Here is a 21,102-nt window from a genome sequence, read left to right as displayed (position 1 = left end):
TAACATAAGGGGCAGGGCTGGAACTCTGCACTGTCTAAGCAGAGAAAGCACTTGGACAAAAAATTATGGACACAGCTTTCTGTATGGAGCAGTCCCACAAAATAACTAACTTTGGGTTCATGCTTTCTAAGCTTCATTGTCCCTCTACCCCATGACCTCAAGTTCTTTTATTCCTGTCCTGTTTCCTCTTGTAAAAAGAACTCAGAGCAGAGTTTGACCTGTACCTGAAAGAACCAATAGGAATCCGGTTCTAGTAACAAAGTTCTTCCCACTCCTGAGTTCATGTTGGTTCTCCTGGGTGATCTCTTCAAAGCTTGAGCCAACTTCACTTCACAGTAGATGCAGGAATAATCTCATGGAGGTAAGCACCTGGATGAGGTGTACTGGAACGCTGATTCTCACAGGATCTCTGAAGGACATATTAGTTCGGAGGTATAGGGTCATGCATGGTTTCCCAAGAGCAGAATCTTCTATAACTTTACATAGCATCTTCATAGTCCACATCTGTAAGATCCGCCTTCTTCAGCCTAGAATAGATGGCTGAGGAGTTCTAAAAGCAAAGATACATGGATAGAATCTGAGCAGGGAAGACAAGTTGAACATGTTTCCCACAGGTTCTCTTCCCCAGTCCGCTTCCAGTCAGCCTGGATGCACCCTATCATGGTGCACCACTCAAGACAAAATTTGGAGCCTCTTGGAAGACTGTGGCCCTAGGCCACCATTTTCAAAGGGCCTGCGTCCCACTGTTGGGCTACTGAGATGCTCCTGATGAGCTGCAAACTGACCCATACAAAGCCTTCTCTCATTTTTATGAGTCATTGTTAGGCTGTTCCATGGACTATAATTTTTCAAGGATGTCATAATTTTGTATTCATAAACTAAATTTAGCCTGTTACTGGAGTTTATCAAGGACTTGAACTCTGTCCTGAGATATTTGGCTGCCACACCATACTAGACTCAAATACAAAGCACCTCCTCTATTTGCACACGTGCAGAGTTGGAATTTATGCAATTTTCTGAAAGCATTTTTTTTTTTTTTTTTTTGTGGTACGCGGGCCTCTCACTGTTGTGGCCTCTCCCATTGCAGAGCACAGGCTCCGGACGCACAGGCTCAGCGGCCATGGCTCATGGGCCCAGCCGCTCCACGGCATGCGGGATCCTCCCAGACCGGGGCATGAACCTGTGTCCCCCGCATCGGCAGGCGGACTCCCAACCACTGCGCCACCAGGGAAGCCCCAAAAGCATTTTTGTATCATCAGTGAAGTCTTGAATTGATCAAGGTTCAGAAATTACTGATTTTTTAATGACAAAAATCACTTAGGTTACCTTTATTGAATATTAATTTAGTTTTTGACACGTTGTTTGGTTAAACACAAAATGATGTATGTATGGTTCAACAGTATTTCAGGATAAAGATTTTCAAATCTATAGAATTTTTAGACTAAGCATGCACTACAGTTTAGCTACGAACCTTCCATATGTCCATTGCTAAAAAAAGTATACGTGAGCCTCTAACATTACCTTGTACAATGACACTTTACTGTTATAATCAAATATTTTTATCCCTGTGGTGTGAGGAGATAAGGTAGGAGATAGACCATGAGATATCTTGTTTTTCCTAAGTGGCCATAATTTTAAAAATTTGAGCACCTGTCCCCAGAAGAAAGAGAGAAAGAGCATGGAGGAAAGAACAGGGATTCTAACCTTATCCCCCAGTATGCATCCCAGGGGGTTCTTCTGTGGAGACAAACATATGTGAGATTCCATTTAAAGTCCTTCATTAAATTAGTGTTAAAGGCTTCTTTCTGTCCTGTCTGTTTCCCATGGACTTACTTCCATTAATATTTTCTGCCTCACTTTTCTGCCTATCACAAATATGACTCCTTACTGTACAGAGGAAAACTAGTACCTAGGGGGAGTGAGGGTCCACCAGCCCCTCCTGGCATTTGTACCTCTCAGCATTTCTGTGTCTACCAGGTAAGGGATGGGACAACAGCCACAACTAGGCAGCTGTATTGGGGTGCTACAGGGAGTACATAGCTGGTACCGTCTCCAATGCTGCCATCTGACTGGGGAGTGAGATATACAGGAGGCCAAGTTAGCATCAGCACTGGCATCTACTCAAGATAGTTTCCAGACCAAAGGCCAATCTTCATATAAGGCACAGCAATGCTCATAGTCAGCTCCAAGAGCAGAAGCAGCAGCACCAAAGAACAGAGCCATGTTGCCATACACAGTCACTGATTATCCTCCCGGTTCCAGGAAAGACAAAAGTCAGAGACAAATTCACTCCCTCATGTCTCACCTGCTGCCGGTTGCTGTTCCTGCTGCACACAGTACACCAAAGAATAAACCTCATCCCCACTTACAACATTCACTGAAAGAGAAAAAAGGAGGCATCGTGACATGACACAGTCCCTTCTTCCTGCCATTTAACTCACTCCATACCTACCACCTATCACAGCCATGAAGATAGATAAGTCATTTATTTGTAGAGGTAGCTGGGACACAGCAGGGTCAGATTTGGTTAATAGACGTCACCTTATTGCTTCTTCCCCAGCTTGGTCTGCCTACTTTGGCCCAGGTCATTTGGGAAGCCTCACCATTTTCATAGTTAGGGTGTAGCTGCTCTGGGGCTTGTGAGTTGAGGTAGGTGGATTCTTGGGGTACAGGGCTGGGAAGGCTCCTGCAAACACAGAAACACACGCTATCTATCTGGGATAGCATCCTAGATGTCCCAGACACAACTATCTGGGATTATGAGTAAAACACTGAAGGAGAGAAGCATGTTACAAAGTGTCCTGAATAGAATGCTAATTTATGGGGAAATCAGAAATCAGCACAGCTGTCTGATACAAGCCCTATACTTGCGTAGGGCATTGCAGAGTATCACTGGAGTATATATTCCACAAGTGTACGGTTCTTATTTGACAGCTTACTGTGGTATTGCCCACACCCAGAATAGTGCCATTCACATCATAAGTGCTCGGTAAATATTGAATGAAAAATTATTGATTCACTCCAGATGGAAACCGGTTGCTAAGCAGAACAAGCAGCTTGAGGAAGGGAAAGAAGAAAATGCTCTTGCATGTGCATCACTGAAAAAGTGCTATTCTGATTTGGAAAAAAATATGGTTTTTGTTGACAAAAATAATAACAGTTTAAAATGTATCAACTAAACACTGATATCCCCCGATGGAAGTATTTTAAAAATCTTTTCCTTTTCTAACCAACAAGGACCTATCGCATAACACAGGGAACAATACTCAGTATTTTGTAATAACCTATAAGGGAAAAGAATCTGAAAAAGAATATATAACTAAATCATTGTGCTGTACACCTGAAACTAACATGACATTGTAAATCAACTATACTTCAATAAAATAAAATCAAAAATAAATTTTAAAAAATCTTTTCCTCTTCTAAGGAACTTGATCAACAATTTTTCAGTATGTTTATTACTTATTCTCTGGCCTGCATTATGGAAATGTGTGTATATCTTAACTACTCTAGGATACTTAAAACTCTCAAGATCTCTCCATATTTTCATGCTTTCTAGCACTCAACAAAATGACTTACAGACTCTCAGATACTGGTTGATTGAATAAATGCACGAAACTGGTCAATATAATAGAACTGTCTTATTCTGTAGATTTAGTGAGGGAGACAAATTAGGAAAAATGATGAAAGGATTTAAATTAATTAGTTAATATATAAAAGAAGAGGAATAGCAAATGAAGTTACCAGTGGAAGAACACTGGAGTAGCAGTTTTGCATATGACAAAATATGGAAAAAAGCTCATGAGAGAGAACAATTCAAAAAATTGTTTGAAATAGATTTTTCTACATTAACTGTGCACACAGAGATAGCAGAGGTCTCACCTGAGTGGATCCCTGGCTGAACGACTTCCTGCAAGTCAAACAAATGAACATACATGTCAATGAGGGAACTCTCTTTTTCAGTGCTTTCATACAGCCCCTGTGCAGGGAATGTGCCTTGTTCCAGGATGCCCATTGCAAGATGTCACTGTGTGCTCAGAGGACATCCTGGCAATTATTTGGGCAGATCCTTCATATTGCAGATGAAGAGATTTAGGTCCAGAATAGTTAAGCGAGCTTCCCAAAGACAGTTAATACCAGAATTGGACTTGAGCCCAAGGCTCTGTACCCACACACCTATAACATTTTTGGGTTTTGGTTTTAGAACCATACGACCTAATCCTATCATGACAAAAGGCACTTCCATAGACACAGTATAGTTGGGGTGACGTCTCCAAAGATGCCCAAAAAGCTTGGAATTTAAGTAAGAATCTCACATTGTCCTCTCTTGCCCCATCTCCAACTTGCTCAATGGAGAACAGGAAACCAAGATTAAACATACAAATAAATAGGTAATAATCAATTGTAATAACGTGTGAAGTTATTGGTACTCTGAGGAAGCATAATAGAAGAGAATTGTAAGCTGTGTGGTCAGGTGAAGGCTCTTGGAGAAAATGACATTTAAGCTGAAAAGTGAGAAACACTCAGCAAAAAGCATATGTCTGGATGTGTGGGTAAATATTTCAGGGAGAAGAAAAACCATGTGACAATATTCTAAGGCAAATAAGAATTAGTGCAATGACTTTACCTGGGAGATTGTCAGTATAGCTGGAACTGCTAACTGTATTTCTCTTCTAAGTGGCTGATTAGTTATTTTAAGTAGTTACATTTTTGTATAAAAATTAAACCACAGAAGTACAAGGTATCAGTTTAACCTCAATTGATAATATGTGGGGATGAAGGGTTTTACTAAAAACTTTCACTACTTTAATAGGTGCCATTCCATGTGCTGGGGCAGTGGGGATGGCTATGAGCAGATCTATAGGCAAGGTGGCTAATGGGATATATTATCCTTATTAGTATATATGTCACAAATCTTGCCTTATCTCAGTGAAAACAAAGGTCACAGTAACAAAATACCAATCTCTATAAATACAAACCTATTTTTCTCTTGAGCCAGCAGCAAAATAATAGGGCCATAGTGGTGGGACCAGAGATGCCAAGCAGCACCTCCATGACTCCTGAAGTAAGAACTTCTTTTCTGTCCTCCGTAGGCACTGAAGGGAGAGACCTATACATGAGCTGCCAAGGAGAAGGGCTTGGGTTTGGAGAGCAGATATCTTGAGTGTGGGTTGAGGAAAGGTCTGCTCTTCCTGGGGGAGTTGGGGAGGTAGGACTTACTTATACACCTAGGGACTTGCAGCTTATCACATTGTTGAGAGAAGAGAGGCACCAGTTTTGGTGTCCCCCATGCCCCCTCGGATATATCTCCCAGGACAGGACTACCCATAGAAGCCTCATCTTGGGTAGCACATCACCAGAAACTTTGTGGGGTCAGCAAAACTCTCCCAGAATGCTGAGAAAGAGACATTGACCGAAGTAGTTCCACAGCATGAGCTATACCTATGATATTGAGTGGTACCACCTCACTGCACTGGGCCACCAGGCCATTGTTGGCCTCACAGTAGTAGTTTCCATAATGTTCTGCAGTCAGAGAGAGGTTGAAAGTCACTCCTCCTCCAGAGGGAGCTGAGCTGCTCCCCAGGGCGACATCCTCATGATAAAACTGTACAGGATCGAGGGAGAGCCTCTCCAGACCTCGCAGTGAAGCTCCACCACATCCCCCAACACAGCCTGGGCCCCAGGAGCCCTGAGGGTGAGACACTGGAACTGAGAGAGACAGTAGACTGTCAGAGAGGGTCTCTGATGATGACAGACTCACAATTTCTTCACACAGAGGCTCAGCGCTGCCGGGGACCAGCCCCAGCTGGACAGGTTTCACCCAAAGGGGAAGACGGAGTCGGCGTGGACAGAACACAAGACACCTCAGAGGATGCAAGGATCTGACAAATTTATTTTTCACGATTCCAAAGTATTTATACTATAAAATAATCTCATTTTCAATCTTAGCAACCTCATTCCCATGCCAAAAAATCTCTTACACAAGCCATAAAACAAAAGTAATTTACATCAACAGATTACATCAGCAGGTTAAACAGGTTAAATAATCTTCTTATCGCTTATAGTCTCTTTCATCCCCTGTGGCCATAAAACCTCGGTCACAGTCCAGGTCAGGAATGCAGTCTGCGGTTTCTTCATTGTTCTTGTACCTGTATGTTCTATTCAATCAGCCAGTTATTCAAAGCACAAACTCAAACACATTATTCTTTTAGCAACTATAAATATTTACAGGCTGTTTTCTTCTTCCTTTATAATCAAAACTTACCTACTCTATCTAATTTGCTATTTACCCACTATAGCATAAAACCTCCCCGCCACCATACCCAAGTGTTTCCTAACATATCTCTAACTCCCCAGGAGGGCCAAAACCCATTCAATTTGTCTTCTAAAGTAAGCTTTTGCCACACAAATGCTCCTATTGTATTTCCCTGAACCCAACGCCCTGGCCTGGGAGTGGGGATTTCAGGTGTAGCCATTAAGGGAGCCGGAGTAATCACAATCTTTTTTGGTTTTACCCTAAGTTGGGGTCTTTCCCTAAACCCTCCATCGGAGCTGGAAATATTTCCCAACACTAATAGCAATCCCATAAAAATCACCTTAAGCAAAAGCAGGGGGGAGATAAGGGGAACCACACAGAGGAGAGCTTTGCTTCTCCATATTTGTACCTGACAGTACCAGCTTTGCTTGGCACTATGGGTCTCGTCCGTGCTGAGACTCAAAGGCACTTCCTATATGGCTCCCGGCATCTCCCCCTTTTTTATTTTTTAAAAAGGCAGTATGCAATTCCACTTTGGTTTTATATACACTCTGGAGGGCAGCTTGAATTAATCGGATGATGACTGGAAAAGAAATAAGGAGCAAAATTGTAACCACTCCGGCAGCCCCATAATTTATTAAAATATGTATAAAGGAATTACCCTTAAAATAACTTTGTAAATTTTGTAAAAATTCTGCAGCAGCCTTAGAGGGATTCATATCATATTGAGAGGCTGCAATATCATGAATTTGTTTATGTAAATGTTCCAAATCAATTCCTAAATCACTAGAATTCCATATATTTAAAATGTGCATTTGAATTTTTTCCCAGGAGTATTCAGAATGATTTACTTTTAAGGGAGTAACACATATCCAAGAATATTTTTTATGGCATGTTAAAGACAGGCGAATTTTTAAAGCAGTAAGTTCTTGACCAATATGTAAAACTGCTTCTTCAAGGGCATCAACTTTAGCTTCTAACTTTCTATCTATTGCTTCCTGAGTCGCTAAAGCCAAGGATATATTTTTTGATAAATCATTAGCATATTGTGCTGTTTGTACTTCTTTTACTAAAATATATGTTGCAACAGTAAAAGAACTCAGTATTCCTATCAAGGCGGAAATTCCCAAAATCAAAGTAGCCACAAATCTTTTTGGCCGCATGAGCTCTCCAACCTGTCTTACAATTTCCGCCCCTATATCTGTATACCAAGATTCATTAAGCGCTACTGGCAGCATAATATAAGCTGGTCTTTTTAAAACCATTATAGTTGACACATTCATTTCAGGAACAATACAAGTGGTCAGTATGCATTGCTGACAGGTAATATAAAACCTCATATTATACTGCATAATCTGCAACTTTTCACTATCATTAGAAAGCAATAAGGAATATGGAGATGACACACAGGTTTGAACATGGTACTCTTCCACATGGGTAGTAGCTCTAACTAACATTATTTTATGAGTGGTTAAGGGTAATCTCCATAACTGAGATTGATAATAGGTTTTATTTTCATGAACAAAAGTATAAATAGGAGTCACCCATCCATGACTATTCCATCTATTTACCTTCAATGGACGGGGAATATAGGAATCATTCCATGGGTATAACAAGCCTTTATCTAAATATGTTCTATAATCTCCCTCAGGAAAATTAATACTCCAATCTGAAATATAATATCTAGTTCTAGGAATGGTTATTTTATTCTCTTTATTATACATACAATATATCCATGAAGGATATCCAGTTTTAATATCTATCCATGTCCATTCATTTGTAGCTTCCCCTGCAACCTCATCACAATCGTCATATCTAGAAGGATGAACAACTTTAGCTAAAGATTTATTAACATAAACTTGATTTTGTCCCACAACTTTCCCTAACAATGACCATAGATATCTTGTGGTTTTATCTTTTCCTACTGGCTTTTTAGGGGAGTCTGTCAAAAATCCTGCATCAACTACTGACAAACATCCATTTTTTGTTCGACTATTTTCTATTGACCCTGAGCCAAGAAAAAAGCATATTGGAGGAAAATCAGTCTGGCCTGTAAATGAATAGTTAAAATTGATTACAAATTGTTTATAACCCTGTTTTCCTCGAATGCCATCGGTCAATTCAGGAAATGAGGAAGTTACTGGAATATTGGAATCTTTCCAAGTACATGTATGTAAAATAGGAGGATCTGGAAAGTAAGCCCAATACGTACCGTTGGCACTTACCTGAACGGAAAGTAAGCTAAGCATAGCCACAAAAAAATTAGCAGTCGTCAAAGGCAATCCTTGAGCATTCACAGCATTCTCAGCACTCAGGCAAAGCTTTTTAATTGTTCCCCAAGTTATTGGAGCCGCTTCAACGGTGGAGGCAGCGTACCTTCTCTTTCGTAAACGAGAAGGTAATGAAGGCTTTAAAATTGGATGTCCTAACCTTTTTAAAGGGAGAAATGAAGAACTTAAAGGTGCTGGTGGGGCGGTCGGTAGACGACCCAAAGGGCGCATATCCTGTAAATTAGGCCTATTTTTCTTAGTTTCTTGCATTGAAAAAGCACCATGGGGTTCATTCTTTCTTCTTTCATAATCATATGCAGCAGCATCTAAATCATCCTGATCTGCAGGAGGCAATTCATCATCAAAAGGAGGGTTCTTTAACAAATTAGGCTTAGTATCAGTAGGTGACTCATTTTCCTCCTCTGAATCATTGTCATTAAGGTTACAATCTTTTAAAGCTGCAGCCAAAACCTTAGTATCTTTTGATGTTTTTGGGGAAAGTAACGGAGTACATTCATCTATTACTTCTGCAGGATATTTATATGGGTTCTTTTGACCTTCAGGCAAGGGAGCAATGCTCTCTCTTATGAGGTTCCATAAAGTAAAAGTATCTACTGGGACCTTCTCAGGTCCAAAATGACTATAATATACTTGCAAAGTTTGCCCCACTTTTTGCCAGGTTTCTATATTAACTGTTCCCTCTTCTGGAAACCAAGGACATTGTTCCTGTACGAACTGAAAAAACTGAGTTAATTGCTTATTAGTTACCTTAATTCCTCTTCCATTTATCATATGTTTAACTATATCAATAAATAAGAGCCTCTCTTTGGACTCAGAGTGTCCCATCTTGACACCGCCTTACTCACCTTCCTAACCAGTATTCTTAACTGGGGGTCTGCAGCACCCTACGGTGAGACTCCTATCCGTCCGAAAAAACAAAAATAATACTTACCCCTTCAGGTCCCTGTTCGGGCGCCACTTGCCGGGGACCAGCCCCAGCTGGACAGGTTTCACCCAAAGGGGAAGACGGAGTTGGCGTGGACAGAACACAAGACACCTCAGAGGATGCAAGGATCTGACAAATTTATTTTTCACGATTCCAAAGTATTTATACTATAAAATAATCTCATTTTCAATCTTAGCAACCTCATTCCCATGCCAAAAAATCTCTTACACAAGCCATAAAACAAAAGTAATTTACATCAACAGATTACATCAGCAGGTTAAACAGGTTAAATAATCTTCTTATCGCTTATAGTCTCTTTCATCCCCTGTGGCCATAAAACCTCGGTCACAGTCCAGGTCAGGAATGCAGTCTGCGGTTTCTTCATTGTTCTTGTACCTGTATGTTCTATTCAATCAGCCAGTTATTCAAAGCACAAACTCAAACACATTATTCTTTTAGCAACTATAAATATTTACAGGCTGTTTTCTTCTTCCTTTATAATCAAAACTTACCTACTCTATCTAATTTGCTATTTACCCACTATAGCATAAAACCTCCCCGCCACCATACCCAAGTGTTTCCTAACATATCTCTAACTCCCCAGGAGGGCCAAAACCCATTCAATTTGTCTTCTAAAGTAAGCTTTTGCCACACAAATGCTCCTATTGTATTTCCCTGAACCCAACGCCCTGGCCTGGGAGTGGGGATTTCAGGTGTAGCCATTAAGGGAGCCGGAGTAATCACAATCTTTTTTGGTTTTACCCTAAGTTGGGGTCTTTCCCTAAACCCTCCATCGGAGCTGGAAATATTTCCCAACACTAATAGCAATCCCATAAAAATCACCTTAAGCAAAAGCAGGGGGGAGATAAGGGGAACCACACAGAGGAGAGCTTTGCTTCTCCATATTTGTACCTGACAGTACCAGCTTTGCTTGGCACTATGGGTCTCGTCCGTGCTGAGACTCAAAGGCACTTCCTATATGGCTCCCGGCACAGCGCCAGTTAACTTCCTCAGGGTGCCCCAGGGGAACATGCTGGCTGAGCAGAAAGGCAGTGGAACTTACTTCTGACAGTGATACTCACCAGCTCACTGAGCCTGGGGCCATAGCCATTGTCCTCCGCACAGTAATATTCCTCAGAGTCACTCTCCCTCACCACAGAGATCCCAAACGTCACCGTCAGTCTTCATTTCCAGGTTTAAACCCAGGGCCCCTTTGTACCAGAAGAAGATGATATCTCCTGTGCCCCCAGTGACCAAGCAGACAAGAACCAGCTTTTCTCCCTCCATCATGTATCCACCTGGAGGTTGTATCTCCAAGCTCACATTACTGATGGGGAGTCCTACATGAACACAAGATGACACAGGAAGGCCCTGAGTAGGGAGGGTTTCAGGGACAGGGTATGTGCGACAGTCCTGAGAGCAAAGGCCTCTGGTGAAGTCAACAGCTTATATTGTTTAAAGGTGGGGCAGGGAGCTAGTGGGCAAAGGGGGTCCTGCTGATTTGGAATTGGCATTGGTTGGGTTGATGGTGGTAGGGTAAGAAAGACATCATAATATTCCCATGGAGGCTACAGTGTCTTCTCCCTGCCTAGGACAGTGTGATACCCAGAACGCTGATCTCTCAAACTCCCATTTTTCAAAGCACAATAGTGTAATTTTTACAAGCCTAGGTTACAAATCACACTGCCTGGGTTTGAATGTTGGTTCCAACTCTTCTTGTGCATGCTTGATCAAATTACTTAACTTCTCTGAGACTCAATTTCCCATCTGGAAAATGGAGAAGATAATGACAGTTATCTCCTACAGTTGTGATGCTTCAATTAAACAACATGTGGGTCAGATTGGTTCAAGATGACGGAGTAGAAGGACATACACTCACTCCCTCTTGCAAGAGCACTGGGATCACAACTAACTGCTGAACAATCATTGACAGAAAGACACTGGAACTCTCTAAAAAAAATACCCCACATCCAAAGACAAAGGAGAAGCCACAATGAGATGGTAAGAGGGTCATAATCACAATAAAATCAAATCCCATTATGCTGGGTGGGTGACTCACAAACTGGAGAACAATTATACCACAGAAGCCCACCCACCAGAGTAAAGGTTCTGAGTTCCACATCAGGCTTCCCAACCTGGGGTTCTGGCCACAGGAGGAGGAATTCCCAGAGAATCAGACTTTCAAGACTAGTGGGATTTGATTGCAGGACTTTGACAGGACTGGGGGGAAAAGAGACTCTACTCTTGGAGGGCACACACAAAGTAGTGTGCTCATCAGGACCTGGGAGAAGGAGCAATGACCCCATAGAAGACTGAACCAGACCTATATGCTAGTGTTGGAGGGTATCTTGCAGAGGCAGGGGGTGGTTGTAGCTCACTGTGGGGACAAGGACACTGGCAGCAGAAGGTCTGGGAAGTACTCCTTGGCATGAGCCCTCCCAGAGTCCACCATTAGCCTCACCAAATAGCCTGTAGCCTCCAGTGCTGGGTTGCCTCAGGCCAAACAACCAATGGGGAGGGAACTCAGCCCCACCCATCATCGGACAAGTGGATTAAAATTTTACTGAGCTCTGCCCACCAGAGCAATACCCAGCTCTACCAACCACCAGTCCCTCCCATCAGGGAGCTTGCACAAACCTCTTAGATAGTCTCATCCAGCAGAGGGCAGACAGCAGAAGCAAGAAGAACTACAGTCCTGCAGCCTGTGGAACAAAAACCACATTCACAGAAAGGCAGACAAAATGAAAAGGCAGAGGGCTATGTACCAGATGAAGGAACAAGGCAAAACCCCAGAAAAACAACTAAATGAAGTGGAGATAGGCAACCTTCCAGAAAAAGAATTCAGAATAATGATAGTGAAGATGATCCAGGACCTCGGAAAAAGAATGGAGGCAAAGATCAAGAAGATGCAAGATACTGTATTTGTCTTTTTCTTTCTGACTTACTTCACTGTGTATGACAGACTCTAGGTCTATCCACCTCATTACAAATAGCTCAATTTCGTTTCTTTTTATGGCTGAGTAATATTCCATTGTATATATGTGCCACATCTTCTTTATCCATTCATCCGATGATGGGCACTTAGGTTGTTTCCATCTCCGGGCTATTGTAAATAGAGCTGCGATGAACATTTTGGTACATGACTCTTTTTGAATTTCGGTTTTCTCAGGGTATATGCCCAGTAGTGGGATTGCTGGGTCATATGGTAGTTCTATTTGTAGTTTTTTAAGGAACCTCCATACTGTTCTCCATAGTGGCTGAACCAATTCACATTCCCACCAGCAGCGCAAGAGGGTTCCCTTTTCTCCACACCCTCTCCAGCATTTATTGTTTCTAGATTTTTTGATGATGGCCATTCTGACTGGTGTGAGATGATATCTCATTGTAGTTTTGATTTGCATTTCTCTAATGATTAATGAGGTTGAGCATTCTTTCATGTGTTTGTTGGCAGTCTGTATATCTTCTTTGGAGAAATGTCTATTTAGGTCTTCTGCCCAATTTTGGATTGGGTTGTTTGTTTTTTTGTTATAAAGCTGCATAAGCTGCTTGTAAATTTTGGAGATTAATCCTTTGTCAGTTTCTTCATTTGTAAATATTTTCTCCCATTCTGAGGGTTGTCTTTTGGTCTTGTTTATGGTTTCCTTTGCTGTGCAAAAGCTTTGAAGTTTCATTAGTTCCCATTTGTTTATTTTTGTTTTTATTTGCATTACTCTAGGGGGTGGGTCAGAAAGAATCTTGCTGTGATTTATGTCATAGAGTGTTCTGCCTATGTTTTCCTCTAAGAGTTTGATAGTTTCTGGCCTTAAATTTAGGTCTTTAATCCATTTTGAGCTTATTTTTGTGTATGGTGTTAGGGAGTGTTCTAATTTCATTCTTTTACATGTACCTGTCCAGTTTTCCCAGAACCACTTATTGAAGAGGCTGTCCTTTTTCCACTGTACATTCCTGCCACCTTTATCAAAGATAAGGTGTCCATATGTGCATGGGTTTATCTCTGGGCTTTCTATCCTGTTCCATTGATCTATCTTTCTGTTTTTGTGCCAGTACCATACCGTCTTGATAACTGTATGCTAACACATATATATGGAATTTAAGGGAAAAAAATGTCATGAAGAACCTAGGGGTAAGGCAGGAATAAAGACGCAGACCTCCTAGAGAACGGACTTGAGGTTATGGGGAGGGGGAAGGGTGAGCTGTGACGGGGCGAGAGAGAGTCATGGACATATACACACTAACAAACGTAGTAAGGTAGATAGCTAGTGGGAAGCAGCCGCATGGCACAGGGATATTGGCTCGGTGCTTTGTGACAGCCTGGAGGGGTGGGATAGGGAGGGTGGGAGGGAGGGAGACGCAAGAGGGAAGAGATATGGGAACATATGTATATGTATAACTGATTCACTTTGTTATAAAGCAGAAACTAACACACCATTGTAAAGTAATTATACCCCAATAAAGATGTTAAAAAAAAAATAAAAATAAAGTTATTCAGGAAAGAGAAAAAAAAAAAAAGAAGAAGATGCAAGAAATGTTTAACAAAGACCTAGAATAATTAAAGAACAAACAAACAGAGATGAACAATACAATAACTGAAATGAAAAACACACTAGAAGGAATCAATAGCAGAATAACTGAGGCAGAAGAACGGATAAATGACCTGGAAGGCAGAATGGTGGAATTCACTGCCATGGAACAGAATAAAGAAAAAGGAATGAAAAGAAATGAAGACAGCCTAAGAGACCTCTCAACAACATTTAAAGCACCAAAATTCACATTATAAGGGTCCCAGAAGAAGAAGAGAGAGAGAAAATATTTGAAGAGATTATAGGTGAAAACTTCCCTAACATGGGAAAGGAAATAGCCACCCATGTCCAAGAACTGCAGAGAGTCCCAGGCAGGATAAACCCAAGGAGAAACATGCTGAGACAATAGTAATCACGCTGACAAAAATTAAAGACAAAGAAAAATTATTAAAAACAACAAGGGAAAAATGACAAATAACATACAAGGGAACTCCCATAAGGTTAACTGCTGATTTCTCAGCAGAAACTCTACAAGCCAGAAGGGAGTGGCATGATATATTTAAAGTGATGAAAGGGAAGAACTTACAACCAAGATTACTCATTCAGCGAGGATCTCATTCAGATTCGATGGAGAAATCAAAAACTTTACAGACAAGAAAGACTTAAGAGAATTCAGCACCACCAAACCAGCTCTACAACAAATGCTAAAGGAACTTCTCTAAGTGGGAAACACAATAGAAGAAAAGGACCTACAAAATCAAACCCAAAACAATTAAGAAAATGGTAATAGGAATATACATGTCGATAATTACCTTAAATGTAAATGGATTAAATGCTCCAACCAAAAGACACAGGCTCGCTGAATGGATACAAAAACAAGACCCATATATATGCTGTCTACAAGATACCCACTCCAGACCTAGGCACACATACAGACTGAAAGTGAGGGGATGGATAAAGGTATTCCATGCAAATGGAAATCAAAAGAAAGCTGGAGTAGAAATACTCATATCAGATAAAATAGACTTTAAAATAATGTTACAAGAGACAAGGAAGGACACCACATAATGATCAAAGGATCAATCCAAGAAGAAGATATAACAATTATAAATATATATGCACCCAACATAGGAGCACCTCAATGCATAAGGAAACTGCTAACAGGTATAAAAGAGGAAATAGACAGTCACACAATAATAGTGGGGGACTTTAATACCTCACTTATAACAGTGAACAGATCATCCAGATGAAAATTAATGAGGAAACACAAGCTTTAAATGACACAATAGACCAGATAGATTTAATTGATATTTATAGGACATTCCATCCCAAAACAGCAGATTACACTTTCTTCTCAAGTGCACGTGGAACATTCTCCAGGATAGTTCACATCTTGGGTCACAAATCAAGCCTCAGTAAATTTAAGAAAATTGAAATCACGTCAAGCATCTTTTCCAACCACAATGCTATGAGATTAGAAATAAATTACAGGGAAAGAAAATGTAAAAAACACAAACACATGGAGGCTAAACAATATGTTACTAAATAACCAAGATCACTGAAGAAATCAAAGAGGAAATCAAAAAATACCTAGAGACAAATGACAACAAAAACAAGATGATCCAAAACCTAGGGGATAGAGCAAAAGCAGTTCTAAGAGTGAAGTTTATATCAGTACAATCCTACCTCAAGAAACAAGAAAAATCTCAAATAAACAATCTAAACTTACACCTAAAGTAACTGGAGAAAGAAGAAGAAACAAAACCCAAAGTTAGTAGAAGGAAAGAAATCATAAAATTTTAAAGATCAGAGCAGAAATAAATGAAATAGAAACAAAGATCAATAAAACTAAAAGCTGTTTTTTTGATAAACAAAACTGATAAAATATAGCCAATAAGAATTAGATTAGAAATGAAATAATTTCTAATAATCAATGATTAGAAATGAAAAAGAAGTTACAATGGACACCACAGAAATACAAAGGATCATAAGAGACTACTACAAGCAACTCTATGCCAATAAAATGGACAACCTGGGAGAAATGGACAAATTCTTAGAAGGGTATAACCTTCCAAGACTGAACCAGGAAGAAATAGAAAATATGAACATGCCAATCAAAAGTAATGAAATTGAAACTGTAATTAAAAATATTCCAACAAATAAAAGTCCAGGACCAGATGGCTTCACAGGTGATTTTATCAAACATTTAGAGAAGAGCTAATACCCTTCTCAAACTCTTACCAAAAAATTGCAGAGCAAGGAACACTCCCAAATTCATTCTACAAGGCCACCCTGACCCTGATACCAAAACCAAAGATACTACCAAAAAAGAAAATTACAGACCAATATCACTAATGAATATAGATGCAAAAGTGCTCAACAAAATACAAGCAAACAGAATCCAACAACACATTAAAAGGATCATACACCATGATCAAGTGGGACTTTTCCCAGAGATGCAAGGATTCTTCAATATATGCAAATCACTCAGTGTGACACACCATATTAACAAATTGAAGGAGACAATCCATATGATCATATCAATGGATGAAGAAAAAGCTTTTGACAAAATTCAACACCTATATATGATAAAAGCTCTCCAGAACGTGGGCATACAGGGGACCTACCTCAACATAATAAAAGGTATATACGACAAACCCACAACAAACATCATTCTCAACAGTGAAAAACTGAAAGCATTTCCTCTAAGATCAGGAACAAGACAAGGATATCCACTCTCACCACTATTATTCAACATAGTTTTGGAAGTCCTAGCCACGGCAATCAGAGAAGCAAAAGAAATAAAAGGAATACAAATTGGAAAAGAAGATGTAAAACTGTCACTGTTTGCAGATGACATGATACTATACATAGAGACTCCTAAAGATGCCACCAGAAAACTACTAGAGCTAATGAATGAATTTGGTAAAGTTGCAGGATACAAAATTAATGCACAGAAATCTCTTGCATTCCTATACACTAACAATGAACGACCAGAAAGAAAAATTAAGGAAACAATCCCATTCACCATTGCAACAAAAAGAATAGAATACCTAGGAATAAACCTATCTAAGGAGGTAAAAACCCTGTACTCAGAAAACTATAAGACACTGATGAAAGAAATCAAAGATGACACAAACAGATGGAGAGGTATACCACATTCTTGTATTGGAAGAATCAATATTGTGAAAACGACTATACTACCCAAAGCAATCTACAGATTCAATGCAATCCCTATCAAATTACCAATGACATTTTTTTACAGAACTAGAACAAAATATCTTAAAATTTGTAACACCATACACAAAAATAAACTCAAAAGGATTAAAGACCTTGATATAAGACCAGACACTAAAACTCTTAGAGGAAAACATAGGAAAAACACTCTTTGACATAAATCACAGCAAGATCTTTTTTGACCCACCTCCTAGAGTAATGGAAATAAAAACAAAAATAAACAAATGGCACCTAATGAAACTTAAAAGCTTTTGCATAGCAAAGGAAACTGTAAACAAGACAAAAAGACAACCCTCAGAATGGGAGAAAATATTTGCAAATGAATCGATGGACAGAGGATTAATCTCCAAAATATATAAACAGCTCACGCAGCTCAATATTAAAAAACAACCAACCTAATCAAAAAATGGGCAGAAGACCTAAGTAGACATTTCTCCAAAGAAGGCATGGCCAAGAGGGAAAATCTGCTCAACATCACTAATTATTAGAGAAATACAAATCAAAACTACAATGAGGTATCACCTCACACAGGTTAGAATGGGCATCATCAGAAAATCTACAGACAACAAATGCTGGAGAGGGTGTGGAGAAAAGGGAACCCTCTTGCACTGTTGGTGGGAATGTAAATTGCTACAGCCACTATGGAGAACAGTATGGAGGTTCCTTAAAAAACTAAAAATAGAACTACCATATGACCAGCAATCCCACTACTGGGCATATACCCAGAGAAAACCATAATTCAAAAAGACACATGCACCCCTATATTCTTTGCAGCACTATTTACAATAGCCAGGTCATGGAAACAACCTAAATGCCCATTCACAGACTAGTAGATAAAGAAGATGTGGTACATATATACAGTGGAATAAAAAGGAACGAAATTGGTTCACTTGTAGAGACATGGATGGACCTAGAGAGTATCATACAGAGTGAAATAAGTCAGAAAGAGAAAAACAAATATCGTATATTAACACATATATGTGGAACCTAGAAAAATGGTAGAGATGAACCAGTTTTCTAGGCAGAAATTGAGACACAGATGTAGAGAACAAACTTATGGACACCAAGGGGGGAAAGCGGTGGGCAGGGTGGGTGGGTGGGATGAACTGGGAGATTGGGATTGACATGTATACACTGATGTGTATAAAATAGATAACTAATAAGAACCTGCTGTATAAAAAATAAAATAAAATAAAATTCAAAAAAAAAAGTAAAAACAACATGTGTGAATCACTAGAACAGGGCCTATGGCATATGAACTGTCCAGAGGTTTTTTGTAGTGGTCTAGGTTCATGGAGTTGAGTTTTGAGGAAGTCTGGGAAAGCCCAGCTTTCGGAATGTATTAGCAATTGCTTTATGGTATCATGGCTACGTCTTTGTCTGAGAGTGGGAGAGGATGTCAGAAACGTCAACCATGTTATATGGAATAACACGGTTCAGAATCACAAAACACCCTCATTCCTTTTTATCTGTCAAAATCAGACCTCAGCTTCTCTTCCATAAGCCCTTCCTCCATAGCCTTTTCCTCAAGGCCTCCTCTTACCGCCTCAGTCAGATTTCTCCCTTCTTTGTAGTTTCTATTAACAGTCGACTTTTATGACACCACCAATTTCACCCTAGTTGTTTAGGAGGCCAGTTAGGCATCAGCTTCTCATAGTCAGGGACAATATATTATGCAGCTATTTCCTCCTCACCCTCCAGCACAGTGATGACACACGGTAAGGGCTTCCTAAAAATTCTTTTGTTTGCTTGAATGCGAATAGCAAGGATAAGGGAAGACCCCTTAAGAACTCTGATAAAAAGAAGCTCAGGTACGTGTCTCAAACAGCATCCATGCATGCAGGAGCAGAATGCAACAGTCAGGGAAGACCAGCCTCGTACCTCTGCCCTTCTCAGCCCACCCCAGCAGAGGCCCCCACCGGAACTCACTGTGTACTTGGATCTGGACTCTGCAGCTCCTTTTGACTCCGAGTGGTGTTGCCTTTGCTTGACACCAGTAGGACCCTGAGTCTTCCCTCCACACAGCAGGAATCCAGAGCTCTGGGATGCTGTCCCAGTCCAGCCCTAGGGCCTGCCATCTTTGTAGAAGTGGAACTGGAGCTGAACATCTAACTTCTGTGGAAGGGCTGGATCTCACAGGCCAGGGTCATTGACTTCCCCTCTATGGGCTGAGAGGGGCTGAGTATCAGGAAGAGCTCTAGAGGGAAGAGTTAAACACATATTCTAGGGCAATGGGGTTCAGAGATCCTGATGGGTGGCACTTTGTGTTCTCAGCATTTGCTCTCAGCAAGACTCAAAGGTCCAGCTCATTGGACATGCAGACCACTTCTCACATTACCGCCCTGCCTCGACATGGCACATGGGCTTTCAACTGCTCACCCCCAGCACCTCCTGCCCCTGTGCAGCATCACTTCCTTCTACAAGGCAACCCTTACCTTTGACTTGGTTAATACTCTTTGAAGTTTCTATCCATGGACTGAAAACACTTCTGGAGACAATGCAGGGATACTGATGACTGTCACTAGAGTTGGCATTGGAGATGGTGAAGCTTGAAGTTTTAGGAAAATATATTTCATTCATCCTTGTTATAAGCCATATTGGTCATTTTCTTCTGTTCCCATTCCCCTGATGTCTCAGACCCATGTTATCTCTTTCAGAGATAGAATATGAGACATGGAGAATCAGTCTGGGAAATACTCAGAGGAACTCTATTTGTTCCGTACTGTTTCTCTCCTGCCCCTTTTATTGCTATTCCTAATGGAAGGAAGAGGCATGCATTTGTCTAGAAATACCCTGCATCCATACATCCACATGGCCCAGATCCCTTGATCTGGGACCTCTATACAAACCCCTATAGGAAGCATGTATCCCTTTTTGGCCATAGGGGTTCTTTTCCGGATGAATTAAAGATGAGTAAAGTTGTGTTCTGCTTTCATCTCATCTCCTTATCTATCCCAGTTGCAGCAGACCATGAAACATTGAAAGCCCTGATTGCATTTGCTCTCGGGGCATTTGTTTATCCAACCCTCAGAGCCTCTGTTCTTTTGGAAGTTTTAAGAGTATTCCTAAGAAAAGCCTCTTTGTCTCCTCATCAGATGAAAATGCTAAGTGTTCTAGATCACTGAGGGGTGATTCCCAGTCCAGTATCTATAATCTCCAAGCCTTCCAACTGGAATGCTTTACCCTAGGACTTTTAAAAATTCAGTTGAACTGTGGTACCAAAATATTTGCCCTGTGCTGAGGCCTGGAATACCCTGTGCATTAATCACTTTCTCTCCTTGGAAAACTGTAGTCCCCAGAGGACTGAGGAGCAGCACAGCTTTGGGTGCATAGCAGAAAAAGTGAATAAAAGAGGCATCTAGGCACCTGTAACCCACTCTTTTGAATGGGTCTGGGGTGGGGATGGAATAGGACACTGGACAGGGCAGTTTGCATGGGTCCAGAGCTCAGTCTTGCAGCTTGGAGCTTGTTTCAGAAAATTCTCAGGCATAGAGACTACCTGGCAAATTCCTGGTGGCAGAAGCTTTGTTTCTTCATCCTGGATGTGGCTTTGGACTTTTGCTTAGGCTATGACTGGTCAGGCACATTTGCAGAGTAAAAGCAGAGCCAAGCACAAGGTATCATGGAATTAACATAAGGCATGAGTTAGACTTGGATAAACATCAGGTGAGGAAACCAGAAGCCTGAGTTGGTTCTGAGTATCTCTTGTCGTAGGAATTCCAAACCCTGTGTTCCTAGTTGCACATGCAGCCTGTGTTGAAGTAGCAGGATAATCTCTTTTAACCCTGTGCTTATTATTTTAAGCACAAGACAGCAGTCCTCATATATATTAGATTTAAACATACTTCAGTGGAAGATTCCTTCTGGGGGAAA

The 21,102-nt window shown here is 40.6% G+C and overlaps 1 protein-coding gene across 1 annotated transcript; it reads right to left on the bottom strand.

Moving 5' to 3' along the window:
- Positions 1–478: 478 nt before the first annotated feature.
- Positions 479–19,809, bottom strand: LOC309825402 (Fc receptor-like protein 1; the record flags this gene model as incomplete). The annotated part of the gene is given in 14 exon segments (XM_082658934.1): positions 479–550; positions 1,522–1,565; positions 2,306–2,377; positions 2,604–2,686; positions 3,883–3,906; positions 4,976–5,096; positions 5,443–5,605; positions 5,611–5,726; positions 10,536–10,651; positions 10,653–10,683; positions 19,159–19,307; positions 19,343–19,352; positions 19,355–19,426; positions 19,665–19,809. Coding segments are annotated over 14 exon segments (1,218 nt in total).
- Between the last annotated feature and the right edge of the window lie 1,293 nt (positions 19,810–21,102).

The sequence above is a fragment of the Grampus griseus genome (assembly GCF_964374135.1).
Source record: "Grampus griseus genome assembly, chromosome: 1".
NCBI lineage: Eukaryota > Metazoa > Chordata > Mammalia > Artiodactyla > Delphinidae > Grampus > Grampus griseus.
This window is presented reverse-complemented; position numbering and strand designations above follow the sequence as displayed.